Source organism: Sebastes umbrosus, chromosome 12, assembly GCF_015220745.1.
Source record: "Sebastes umbrosus isolate fSebUmb1 chromosome 12, fSebUmb1.pri, whole genome shotgun sequence".
NCBI lineage: Eukaryota > Metazoa > Chordata > Actinopteri > Perciformes > Sebastidae > Sebastes > Sebastes umbrosus.
In genome coordinates, this window is record NC_051280.1 from 25,416,588 (window position 1) to 25,429,993 (window position 13,406).

At 44.9% G+C, this 13,406-nt stretch overlaps 1 protein-coding gene across 1 annotated transcript in view; it reads left to right on the plus strand.

Annotated features, from left to right (window-relative positions):
* Positions 1-13,406, plus strand: part of LOC119499201 (complement component C8 beta chain-like) — a 111,792-nt gene that overhangs the window by 69,153 nt on the left and 29,233 nt on the right. Inside the window, exons 5-6 of the mRNA XM_037788452.1 lie at positions 4,678-5,298; positions 12,225-12,364. Of these exons, the coding sequence (XP_037644380.1) occupies positions 5,229-5,298; positions 12,225-12,364 (210 nt within the window). The 5' untranslated portion in view covers positions 4,678-5,228. The remainder of the gene's footprint in view (positions 1-4,677; positions 5,299-12,224; positions 12,365-13,406) is intronic.

A 13,406-nucleotide genomic window follows, 5' to 3' on the forward strand; every position in this document is an offset into this window, starting at 1 on the left:
GTGTCCCACTCCATAAGCTGGGGGGCGTTTTGTAACAAAGATGACCAGCGCGAGGTGCCAAAGCCGGTCTGTCGAACAAACGTTCCACCGGCCCCGGGCCATGCCAGCCTTGGCCAGGAAGAGCTGGAGATGGTCCGGGGGACGGGGGGGGACGGGGGGGGCCTCCCCGCTCCTCAGCAGTCACATGCAAACCGGAGAGCACAGACTGCGCCTTCCGTCGGGACCACAGTGAATGGAGGTGTAATTGGCCATATCCAGTGATAGATGGCTGTTCAACCTTTGTTACTCATCGGTGGCAGGATGCACGGAGGCTTGTCTCACAATATGAGGTTGATTGTGCAGTCTATTAAACACCGGTCTCGGGAGGAAATGCGACTTACAAGAATGCTGGAGCTTAAAAAAAAAATATCTCAAGAATGATCTGATTTAAAAATCAACGCGTGTTCAGTGATTGCCCATTATGGTTCTGAGACTGAGGTAAACATGACTGAAAATCCAATAATGACTCATTTTCATCCATAGAGGCAACTAGGAACTCAGTATAATTGTTGTAAATTACAACCCTTTGTCTCTCAGCAACATAAATCTAAATTATAGTTTATTTCATTGCAACCAAATTATCACGTCAAGCAAATTCCCCCTTTGTATGTGCATTAATTACATAATTACGAAGAGTTGAAGGCAGTAACTACACTCTATATGAATTTTTTGTTTATCATAAAGCCAATTTACAATGCGACTGAATATTTTAATTGGCCTGTACTTCAACCCACTAAAGGTTATAGGCATCTTTCTGACAAACTGATCAAAACGACGGAGAAAGAATTCATGAAAAGGATTCAGATCACATCTGATCCCAACACACTGACGCTGCATGACAGGATATATGTACCTGCGTGTTGCCCAGGGGGTCTAGTTCGCCCTGTGAAGGTATACACTCAAATCCTCCCCTCTGAAAAATCAATGGCTTACATGATTGATGGAAGAGAGAGTTGCCATACATCAGGTTTTCTCACAGCATGCCTGCTTTTGTTTAATAACGCGGTTACGGGGTAAAGAGTCTGACGCAAGCAGGAAACAAACATCTCAAGAGATGATTTGTGAAACGCTGGCAGACGAGAGACAAGACAGCGTGCGGGGTTGATGGAAGGAAATAACGAAATGCAAGCAGAAATGAAATTGACTTCCCTCAAGGAAGTTTCCACTCTTTGCACTTGAGAGAGGCAGTACTAAAATGAACAAATTAATAAATAAAGGGTGGCTTTTGTCAAGGGCTTTTGACATCCCCTAACAGTTGAGAGTAGCTGGAGAAGCGAGTGATGCTCGTTAACTCTGACCCAAATCATAAGAGACACTGGGAGCTGTTAAAACACAGAGCAGATTGGGGAGTCTGGTGACCTAGATAGCATTGGTTTTGACAAGCAGCCGTACATCACATTAAATCGCTCTTCCGTCTAATACAATGAGGCATATCTCCCTCGTTGGTAATGAAAATTACATTCTGATAAGGTTCTTTGTGACATGGAAAATACCTCTCCCACCGCTTGCACTCCAAGGCTCTTTCTGAGACGTACTTATGGGGAGATCGCCCCTTTCGCCCCGGACCTGGGTGACATTATCTGCCTCATGAGCACACATGAGTGGTGACACATGGTCTAGACAGCCATAAACAAGAAGAACCGTTGGTGATGAGGCAACCGCAATGACCTGTTGTTAGAGGAAATTAAATGTGTCTTAACATCACAGTTCATTTTGGAATAATGGGAGGGTTGAAGGACTTGTCTGCAGGAGGAGGAGTATATAGCTGTAGAGTCTATTTCATAGATCAATTTGTTTTACGCATACGTACAGTATATACAGGAATGCACAAAGCTATGCATCTGTACGCTGAAAAAATGACTATCTGGAGGGTTTGCCCAACCCAAATTGCAAAAACCAAGACATTTTCCACCTCTAGTCTTATCTAGTCATGTAGCCCCATTTGTGACCTCAGCACTTGCGTGATTCCGCGACAGTGGCCAACACAGTATGTGGAAATATAGTATTTCAATGTTGATTTAGCAGCCGATTAGACTGTTGTCAGGCTATTAAATAGGTCATTATCAGGCGCTATAAGCACCATAGATGTGGGTCAATAGGGGCCTACTACACCCATCAGTAGGTTTTATCATCTATTCACATGGTAGGTCATTGAAATTAACAATAAAAGAAGACCGACAGCGGCCTCTAGCGGCCGTAGTAGTTATGACAGGAGCAGAAGCGGAAGTCAGGCACTGTACTGTAGTATAGACAGCCTGAAACTCCATATGGGGTGGAGGTCAGGGGCGATGGATAGGACACAAAACACAGGACTTTCACCCAGGAGACCAAGATTTCCATCCTGTGTGAAACCAATGTGTAGTTGTCTTTGTGTTCACAAGCCCTAAGTTTCACTTTCACTTTTGAAACATAGTTATTTTAAGCCAAAACACAATGTTTTTTCTCTAAACTTAACTAAGTGGTTTTGTTGCCTAATCCTAAAAGCTTTTCTTTGTTCAAAGCATAATGTTTCATTCAGTTTTACATGTTAGAAGGTGTTGCTTCCAAGTATCGCTTTCACTTTTACAGCGTAGTAGTCGTAGTAGGCCCCTACTGAGCCACATGTATGGTGCTTGTAGTGACTGATAAGAACTGTTTAATGGACTGATAACAGTCTAATCATTTAGCACTGGGCAAAGATTTTATCTAATTGTGGACAGACAGTAGACACCTTTGGGATCACAGAAATACCTCTGAAACACAGCCCGCTATTGGATAAATGGTACAATCGTAATATTTAGACTTTCCTCCTAAGGTTTGCTTAAGTAACGTTACTTGCTGCTAGACATGCAGATGGTATCAGAGATTTTTGGCACCATCACAATACAGTGGAGGTGAATGGATTTCCATTTGGGTTGCTCTAAACATTGAAAAATGACATTTAAAAAATTCAACGGCAACATCTCTATCTTGAGACGGTGTCCCAGTTACTCTGGATAATCCACATTCTTCCCTGTGATGGTCCCTAAGAATAGCTTTCTTGTTTGATAGAAAGTAGTTCCAATGAAAACTGCTCACATTGGGTCCTGTGGATTATCCAGATTTAACGGGGACACTGTTTGTGGAGCACTGTCTCAACCTGGGCCAAAAAAGAACATAAGTGAGAGGATGTGCTTTTTGTAATTTAGGTGACCCTTTAAAGGTGCTCTATACGATATCCAGAGCATTAATATAGCATCAAACAACTATTTACTATGTAAAGATATGGAGGAGTGGGCGCCTGGCTAGCTCAGTCGGTAGAGCGGGCGCCCATGTGTGGCCAAGGCTCAATCCTGGCAGCGGTGGACCCGGGTTCGAATCCGGCCTGTGGACCTTTCCGCATGTCATCTCTCTCTCTCCCCCTTTCCAAGACTCTATCCACTGTCCTATCAATAAAACGCTTAAAAAATGCCCCCAAAATAATAATTTAAAAAAAAAAAAAAAAGATATGGAGGAGTAATGTTTACATAGCTGGGCCGGCCATACCTGCTTTTAGTGCATGTGAGCGTGCCCCACTGGCTAGCTAACGGCCGCCGCTATGCACTGCGCTCATAGGGCGGTTAAGGCTGATAACGCCGCCCCAACCGTCGTCGTCTTGGAAGCGTAGCACCCACCCTCCAGTTCTCCTTGGGTAAAGACTGTTAGCTCTGTCAACACTTTGCCGGGTTTGCACTGCTAGCGCTATTAGCACCATTAGCTGTGAGCCGCAGACTCGGTATCGCCATGTTGAAAGCTTTGCGGAGGCAATAGAAATGCTCCCAATCCCGTATTTAACACCATTAACAAGTCACATATTTAAGTTTTTTTGTCTCACATCAGAAACAGTTTCAGGAAGAAGCAAGTTGTTGAAAAAATGCAGAGTATCAAAATAAAATCACTCAAAATAATCTTAAAAATACATTTACAGTGACACTCAGATCACAGTCTCATTCTCACCACACAGACTCACAATGTCAAACAATGTCAAACAGGACAATGTGTGCCCGGTGCTCGATGTGCTGCAGCTCTTTTCAGGCCGGGGGTAGGCTGAAGGCCTCTTTTCTCCAACAATGGCCCATCACCATGCCAACAGAAGCAGTGCCAGCCGCGGTGCCAGCTTGGCACGGCACCCGTGTTAGCAGTGGATGATTCAAGGGCATTAAAGCACAATGCGGGGGGTTCCAGTTTATGGACGGCTGTGCCAGGATTTCCACCACAGTTTTGCTTTCAAACAGCCTGTCATTCATCGCTCGCTGCTACTTCCCCTCCTCTCGTGCCGTCGGGCCTGAGCTGTGAGCATTAACAATCCATCTTTGGAAAATTTGCTTTGCATGCACAGAAGCACCGGTCATGCTTTAATGTGCTATGTTTACTCACAAGCTGTACAAAAAACAAGTCAAATATGTCACCACAGGTCTCTTTCAAGGGTGGCCACCAAACAGCACGACTTTGCTGCACTCTCATAAAGGACTGATGCTCCAGAAGAGATGATAACATCTTTGTTGATTGGTTTAAATTGGAGTCTGCCATTTCGTATTTTAAATGAATGTTGTAATGAGTGATCAAGGTTTTTTTTCATTTCAGTTTTTAAACCACCTCCAGCTTAACATTAACTGTCATCCCTGTCTCCTCTCCTTGCAGTGCTCGGAGCAAGCGACTGTGATGGGCTGTCGGACTGCATCTGAAGTACTCCACCAAAGAATAATATCCACTCCTGACCTACTCTGAAGAACAATATTTGATTCAATCAATGTTGCAGTCTCCCCTGGGGGGAATTACTCCTGAGTAATAGGTGGACCCTCAGAAAAGAGCAACAGTGGACCATGTGATACTTGACCTTCAAGGAGAGAACTCAGGTACACTCCAGAAGATGTCAAATCGGATCTGAGGCTGCTCTCGAGAGGATCACCCAGCTCACAATTCAATCATCTTTTCATGTTGTTGTTCAGCAATACTCAAACACCATGGGCCAGCAGTGACGGCGCATAGCTATCAATGCTGGATCTTCATTTTATTGAGGAGTACCAGACGTCTCATCATGGATTCGAATGAGATTTTCCCCACCAAAGAGCGACTGTGAGAAAGACTGGAGTGTGCGGGAATCGGACACTGGGAGTTGGGAGGATCAGCTAGTGTGCTGCTAACCCATGGTGGATCTGCTGTGAGCAGGACGAGGGACTCAGCAGTGGAGGATGTCAGCGGAGGCCGAGCTCCAGCCGGGTGTCAAAACCAGCCAGCGAAAGGATTCCAGGAGGATCAAAGGTACGTGAGATGCTACTTAGCAAACAAATGCATTGGTACAACAATTCTGTAATGTAGATGCATGTGAAAAGGCTCATATGGTGGTATAATTTGAGATAAAAGTCTTATATGTAATGTAGAGGGAAAAGTACTCAAAAGACGACCAGAGGCATGTAGGAAAGGGAGTCAGGATAAAATGGGAAACTGGCAGCTCTCTCATGTTTGGCAGGCAGCGAACATAACTTTAAGTCATGTTTGGATGGAGCTAAATAACGCTGGACTACATGGGGAGAAGCTTCACTCAGTCAAGTCCGCCGAGAGCTCCCTGTCTCATCCCAGGGATCCAGATGTAGTAACAGCTATTCCATGTAGCCCCAGGGTTTGGTAGCGCCATGATTTAGGTGTCATGGACAGGGTAATTCACATCCTGTCGCTTTGATGAACAGCATAAGTGATGTAATAGGACGAGGCATTCTCCGAAACTTCACTGGGAGATTGAAATGGGATTGAATTGGCTGAGAGGAGGAAAGAAGAGGAGATAGAGAGGTAGAAAGAATGAGATTCACAGGGAGGGGGGGGGGGGAGGAAGTGAGCAAGAAGAGGATGCTTTCTCGTTTGCCTTCCCTCTCTCCATCCTTTTTTTACGCATTTCTCTATCCGTGAATAAAGCCACTCCAGCTAGTCCAGTAAATCTGGCTTCTGCGGGCCGGCTGTAATGAGGCCGCGGGGCCAGGTCCTCTGTGGCTGTTTCACTGGCCCTGTCGGCTCGCTCAGATAAATGGCCAGGCTGGAGGAGGGCCCATTGATTTGAGTTAAGTGGAGGGGGGAGAGCAGAGCGAGGGGGCTATTACACACGTGGGCACGCGGCGGGCTATCAGCACAGGCTATCAGCCCCTGACTTTACCATGTTAATCACATGTGCTGCAGGGACCATTGTCACAATCAGCAAAGATGCTATTTAGATCCATATAAATGGAAATGGGGCAACATAAATGCATGCAGGCTGTCAGGCTGCACAGCTCGTAGTGTTTGTGAGCAGGCTGGGGGCCAGGTGAAAGACACTGCTGAGGATCGAGATTGATGGCATGTATTTAGACAAAGCACTGTTTATATTCACATGGGTGGGAAGCTACAGAAGAATTCTGTGTGCTAAAAGATAAGGTTGCTGTTAGAGTATTTTATATTTTTCGTCTTCCCATGAAAAGACCAAAATCAACCATGTATAAATCTGTATGTGACTTCCACACCCTGTCTGTTAGCCCCATTGACTGTATATAAAGACGAACGACATGAAATGACATGACCGTCATGAGTCTGTGTCATGGAAAATGTGTCAATGTGATCATAAATGTAGTTATAGGGATATTATGGTTAGTTGTGTCTTTCTAGCCAAACAGCTTCCGTGGTGCTAACGTAGCAGCTAGGTGGCTCCTGCTAAAAAGCTACAGCCATGCTCGGCTCGTGATTGGTTCGGGCAGGTGTGTGGGCGGGACCTCCGATCACTACTGCGCAGACTCTGGTTCCAAATGATGTCAAAATCTCGAGATGGCAGCTCCAGTATCCGGGATATTTTGGCTTCACTTTTGTACAGTGGGAGGAAGTGGAGATGCATTGTCCATCTTTATTTACAGTCTATGGTTAGCCCATTTCCATCCCATCCCAAGCCCATTCATTCCTCGGGAAGATGTAAACCTTTTCCTTCTTTTTTTTTTTTTTAAAACTTGCAAATACATATATAGTTTAGTTTTTTTTTTAGAGGTTACACAATTTTGTGAAACAGCAGAGAACTGTAGTTTTTAGCAACTGTTACTCAAAGAGGAGTAAATAGTGCAGTAATTACAGGAGTAGGAAGGTATATATGTTATTGTGTGTACATGTTATTGCCCAATTCTGGCTTTTGATGTATACACAGGCGCTTGTTAGCAGGATACAGTAATTGTTGGTTTTGGGTTTTTTATGGGATTTGTTAACAATAAGGAAAATTTAGAATATATCCAGCCTCGTTCTTCAATGCCTGTGCCGCTTATTGTTTTGCTCATTGCTTCATAATTCGCTTAAAGAACGTATTTCAGAGGAAAACAGAACATGTAGGGTGATACTAGACACACTACCTTGTGTTTCATTTTTTTAGGAAAGTCATATTGCTCATCATTCCTTTCAAAACCTGTTTAGAGAAATCAAACCTCACAGCAGCAAACTCTGACTGCCATGGTTAAAGCCAAAGCTCCCCTCTATCCATCAACATGCGTGACTTTGCTCTATCTCCATAGCAACTGTTGCTCTCCCACTGTAATCTGTGCGCGCACAAAAAAAAATATTCATTTCAAAAAGAGAGACAAGGAATAGAGGACAGAGAGACATTGAAAGAGGAGGAGGAGGAGGATGGAGATGCCAGCAAACACAGAAAGAGACAGAGGGAGGCAGAAAAAGATACTGAATGTATGGCATTGGGAAGGCTGTAAGAGGCAGCACAAATAGTAACCATTTCACCCTATTCAAACACTATTTCCCACATTTGACCAAATCATTTGCTGGCACGCTTATCCGACTGCTCATCCCGCTGCTTCACCACGAGTGTGATAATAGCATCATCGTGGAGCCCCCCGCCTAAAGAATGATCTCGCCCATCACCGCCCGGCACACATCAATACCTGTGTGTAACTCTACAGTGATTCAATGGTCTGTCCACTGCATTGACGATGTGCACAATACCCCTCATTAACTCTGTAACTGCTTTAACGATCAGCCATTAAACCAAAACCTCGATCTGTTGTTCGATGCCAAACTTGGGGTTGAGGAATTTTGACATCAACGCGGGTTGGACGAGGGAACGCGTGCTGCTTGTTAGTGTTTGTAAGTGTGTGTCTGCGTGTTTGCTGAGGCTTACGGAAGTTCGTGCACATGGGGGAGGCAGATGGCGAGGACAGATTTGCCTTCCTCAGACATCCATTCTCTTTACTGCTGCTTAAAGCCATCAGCCCCCTGCGCTGATAGGACATACCTTTCATTTTATGTTGTGTGCAGAGATGCTGCAAATAATGGTTGTACATCCTATGTAGGTGAACTCATGACTTAGTAGGCATCGCCTCTCATTATAGCTCAGTGTGTGTGTGTGGCCTTCTAGCAGACGGGGATATTGACAGGAAGAGACACACTCGGAAAGGTTCAAAGGTTAAGCTGCCTCGATGCCCAGATCCCCAACAAAAAGTTTCTTGTTGCCAAGTCCTCATATCTGGAGGGGCACTTCTGACTCTCCATCTGTTGCCATCTGTCCCTTCGCTGTCCCCATTCTAGTGTGGCAAGGAGGAGGATGCAACACTGTGATCAGAGACAAGCCCTGAAACAGTATGGAGCAGGGCGAACAGTAATTGTTCTCTCCGTGGTCCTGTGTGTGTGTGTCAGGTGGGTGATGGTAGCGTTTGATTTAAGGCCCTCTTGATGTCCCCGCTGTTAAGTCTCAGCTCCATTTTTGAAGATTTGGCAATTTTATGGCGCTTAAGGGCACTTTCACAAGCCATAGTCCGTTTGGCTGGTCCAAATCAGAGTGATATTGATACTTTTGGTTTGTTTTATTATTTAGTCTGATTCGGTTTCACAGTGCACAAATTAAAAAAAATTAATTTGCTGCAGGGCGTGTACAAAGGAGTAGAGCCAAAATGTTTTCACCTTAACTCGGCACTGATCTACTGTGTGCACGAATCCTGTCTCAGTTTATCTTGAATGACTTTATAAACATCACTATTTTTGTGGACTTTATTTAGTGTATTCTGTATGTTCTCTTTGGCCGCACTAGGGTTCGCTTCGAAACGCACCTCTTGTAGGTGTTCTTGGACCGGTTGTTTTGGTCCGCACCAGATTACAATTACTGCGCTCATAACTAGGGCTGTGTATGGGCAAGAATCTATTTATTGTGATACTGTAAGCAAGACGATATACTGTCTTTTTTAAATTTAATTTTAGGAAAACTGTCATAGTATAAAGAACACACCAGAAATAAGCTATTTTAGAATAAGCAAAAATAACACATTTATACTGCATGCAAAAAACTGCATGGTTTTTGCCCCAAACTGCATGTGATTATCATCAAATTGGCATGTCTGTAAAGGGGAGACTTGTGGGTACCCATAGAACCCATTTTCATTCACATGTTTTGAGGTCAGATGCCAAACGACCCCTGTGAAAATCGGCATGCCAGTTTTTCCTCGCCAAAATTAAGCGTAACTTTGGAGCGTTCTCGACAAGCTAGTATGACATGCTTGGTACCAATGGATTCTTCTAGTTCCATGATGCCAGTATCTTCACTCTGGAAAAATCAAATAGCGTTCGGACAGCAGGTTAATTAAGAATCAATACAGTGTTTTGGAGAATCTATACACTATCGCACCACATAACATTGCGATACTCACGTGTATCGACATTTTCTTACACCCCCTATACACAACTGCCCAAATGAACCGCACCAGAGTTTGATTAAAACAGACTAAATGTTGGCTTGTGAAAGCACCCTTCGTCGTTATTAGATCGTTGGAAAATGAGGGCAACAGGAAATACTGTGGGGGGAGCAGGATGTGACGAAGGTCCCGGGCTGGATTCTGACCCTAGGACGCGTGAATCTCAGACCACCAGGACTCGCAAATGGCAGGCATGTTGTCCCATGTGTAGGATACACTTAGACGCAGACCGCGCTTTAGGCAGCCCTCTGTCAGACAAATTATGAGCATCCGGCTTATGGGCCAGAAATATTGTGAGGACCATTCAACCTTGGGTAATTGTAAAGCCAGAGGAATATGTGTCACCCCCCCTCCCCCCTTACACACACACACCTTCTCCCTCTCTCTTCTCCTTTCTTACAGTAAAAGTAACAACATGAAACAGCGTGCCCCGCAGCTCTTTAGTTTTCAAATACAGCACACTCGCTCGTCTTGATCTGAACCCAGAGCACGTAGCGCACGAGTTATGCCACTGTGTCAAGGCTCTCATTCGGTATGCAAGGCCTACTTTTTTGAGGATCTGCGCATAAAGCTCTAAATCTCTCCTGAAGTGTTATTAGGGGAAATGGCGAAGCTGTATGTAAAGAAACAAATGGCACAGAACATCTGGTTAAAGCTCATCTGAGAGAGCTGCGCTGAATTGGACCGATCGTGTTTAAAATGCAACTGGAGCAGCATGCATTTTACATTACATTAGTGTATGAGTCAGTAAAATCTGGATGGAATACATAATACGGTAGGAATAGGCTCCAGTCACCGTATGAGGGATGGTTTGAATAAGGTACAGCAATCGTTATCGTAGGAGTCCGCCCTCTCTCGCGTCTGTCCTGCAGGATTTAAGCAACAGCACATACATACATAGCGATGTCTATTCATCTTTTTAGTGAGTTTGTCATCAAAGTGGGAATGTTAATTTCTCTACATGGTTGCTGTGTGCATGCCAGGCTGCGTCTGGTTAATGTTCCGAGGTACACGGTGGCTGTATATAACACTCGTTATCCTCTGGCTTAGAAACGAGTCTGAATTAGACCCAGATTTGACATTCGCTTGCTTAGAGACTGTAATGACTAGCATCATCAAGCCCTCACCCCCCCTTTAGAGAATTGTGCCCTCATGAATTAGTGAGAGGGTGTGCATAGCCAAGACAAGTGCTTGTATTCAAACTTTTTTTTTTTTCTCCATTTGCACGAGCCACTTAATTTGCTCTTTTTCTAATTGTTCTTTTAGATTTTTCCTTACAAATTGCAGGGATGGAAGACTCCATTTGTGTTAGGGGTAGATGTAGTACAGATGGCAGTACTGTGTGTTTCTCGGTGGAATAAGGTCATTTCGGTGTAATACGCTCTTTGAGAGCAGCCTGACAAGTCTCTGTTAGGGATATTAAACCTTGTTCTCTTCTCGTGCACAGCTTAGCCAGCCACTTAACTGATGTACTGCGCGGGCTTCATGACCTAGAATTGAGTGAAGCAAAGGGGCCTGAAAACTGTTAAATTCTCAAAGGTGACGGTGACCTTGATTTTTGAAATCCTGCTATCTCGTCGTGTAAATGCGGCGGGGAGACAGTGTTTTGGTGGCTGACAAACCCGGCACAGGTTACGAGGGGATGGTTTATATGCTGTAGACGCACGAGACGGCGCTCGAGGCTCGCGCCCTCGTAATGAAAACCGTGCGACGGCAGACAAAAATGAGAAAAGTGTCGGTGTCAAGGTGGTGTCGGGGTAGTTTCAGAGACTGACAGACAGAATAATCAGCAACAGGGACGGGGAGGGAGAAGGGAGGGAAGGGGGGGGGGGACATTATAAAGCCCGAGGCCAACCAGACACACATTTGCAAATGCCCCCCTGTGTCACACCACCATCCTACCACCCTACATCCATCACCCAGGGAGGACCTGGTGGATTATGGGTGAGCGCTGGACCGAGATGATTCCTCTCAATAGCGGCCATTCAAGCTGGTTTGTCACTGCCAATCGCACCCATGGGAACCGTGGGTGTGGAGCGAGGCGTAGGGGTGAGCGCCCCCCCGCCCCTCCCCCCACTCGACCACCCCATAACCTTCCACCCCGAGCTTTCTGTGTGAACGCCCCACAATGCCGTGCAAATAGGTGACAGCGGAGTGTTCTCAATGTTCCAGTCGTTTTCTCATTTAGTCCACCGGCTTTATCCAACTCCATTTTTCAATCTCGAGTTCAATTTTCTTTCAATCTTTGCTCGCTGCTGCTAATTTGCAATTCATTCTGCATTTCCTATTCCATAAATATTTATACCGGAGCAGCCAACTCTGTCTCACACACTCACACACACGCACACACAGTAGCCCTCTATACCTCAAGCAGAGGGCATGATGCTAAAGTTGTAGGATTCAGTTGAGCTCACATCCGTGTCTCCTGTAATCGCTCGCCTTCATTTTTCTCCTCCTTATTTCTCGTCCTCTCTTTTTTCCCTCTCCCGCCCGCAGGTCAGGACCGCAGTGAGGCGGGGCTTATTAAGCGTTTCCGTGGAGATGGCGTGCGCTACAAGGCCAAGCTGATCGGGATTGATGAGGTGACAGCGGCGCGCGGGGACAAGCTGTGCCAGGACTCCATGATGAAGCTGAAGGTGCAGACTCCTGTGTGTGTGTGTGTGTGTGTGTGTGTGTGGACATCATCGGGTCTCTTCACTCATCACAGTCAGATTTGGAAAAGGCATGCTCGGGCATGTCTGTATTGTCTGTTGAATGAGTCATGGGAGCTGTCTTGTCCTGTATATGACTCACTGGAGCTCTGTAAAGAACTGACCAGACGGAACAAATAAAAGTCCAACCGTATTATCCGGTAGCTCTTTGTCACGTAGCTACTGTACGGTTGGTTTTATATCTTCTGCAAAAATGGTAGCATCTCTGTACTTTTATTTTCCCCTCTAATAGGCTGCTGTATTTTTAGCATTGCTCAAAGCTCTCCGCATTTATTCATACAGCTTTTTTTGACCTTGGAGGCAAACTGGCTTCCTATGTTGAGACGCTTAAAGCAATACATCACTTAAGTAGGAAATTTTCACTTTTCAGCGTGTGACTGCTAACCCTCCCAATTTGTCTGCCTCTTGAATGTCTTCTCACGTCAGTCACAGCCTTCTATTTTTACAACAAAGTCCACAACGTTATACTTGTAGTACGTATGCAAACTGTGATAACGTGACCCAGATAGTATTTTAGCCAGTGTTCTTGACAGAATGTTGCAAGTAAATTAGGTCAAATTCAGCCCTACAGAAAGAAAGTCTGGAAAAGGTCTGAATACTAGTGAATGTGCAAGAAAGGGTTGAGTGTTCTTGAACTTATTTTGAAGTATGTGTACAAAAATGTACTCTAAAATTACTGTTGCTACGCCAGTCAAAGATGATAACAGGTCTAGATTTACCACTACATTTTTAGTAATTCTCAAGATAATGGGTCCTTCATGTCAGGCAGTGGTAGACTAAAGCAGGATTCTCATTTCTAACCGGCATACCATCAATTTCATTGGCTGAAAAGACGACTGAGGCTAGCAGATTTTAAGGTTGTCTGTACAAGGTAATACACAAATAGCGAAACTCTTGCAAGATGGTTATGGTCATGCCAAGTTTTAGGTTTTCACACTACATGACTGACTGGAGACAGACACTACAG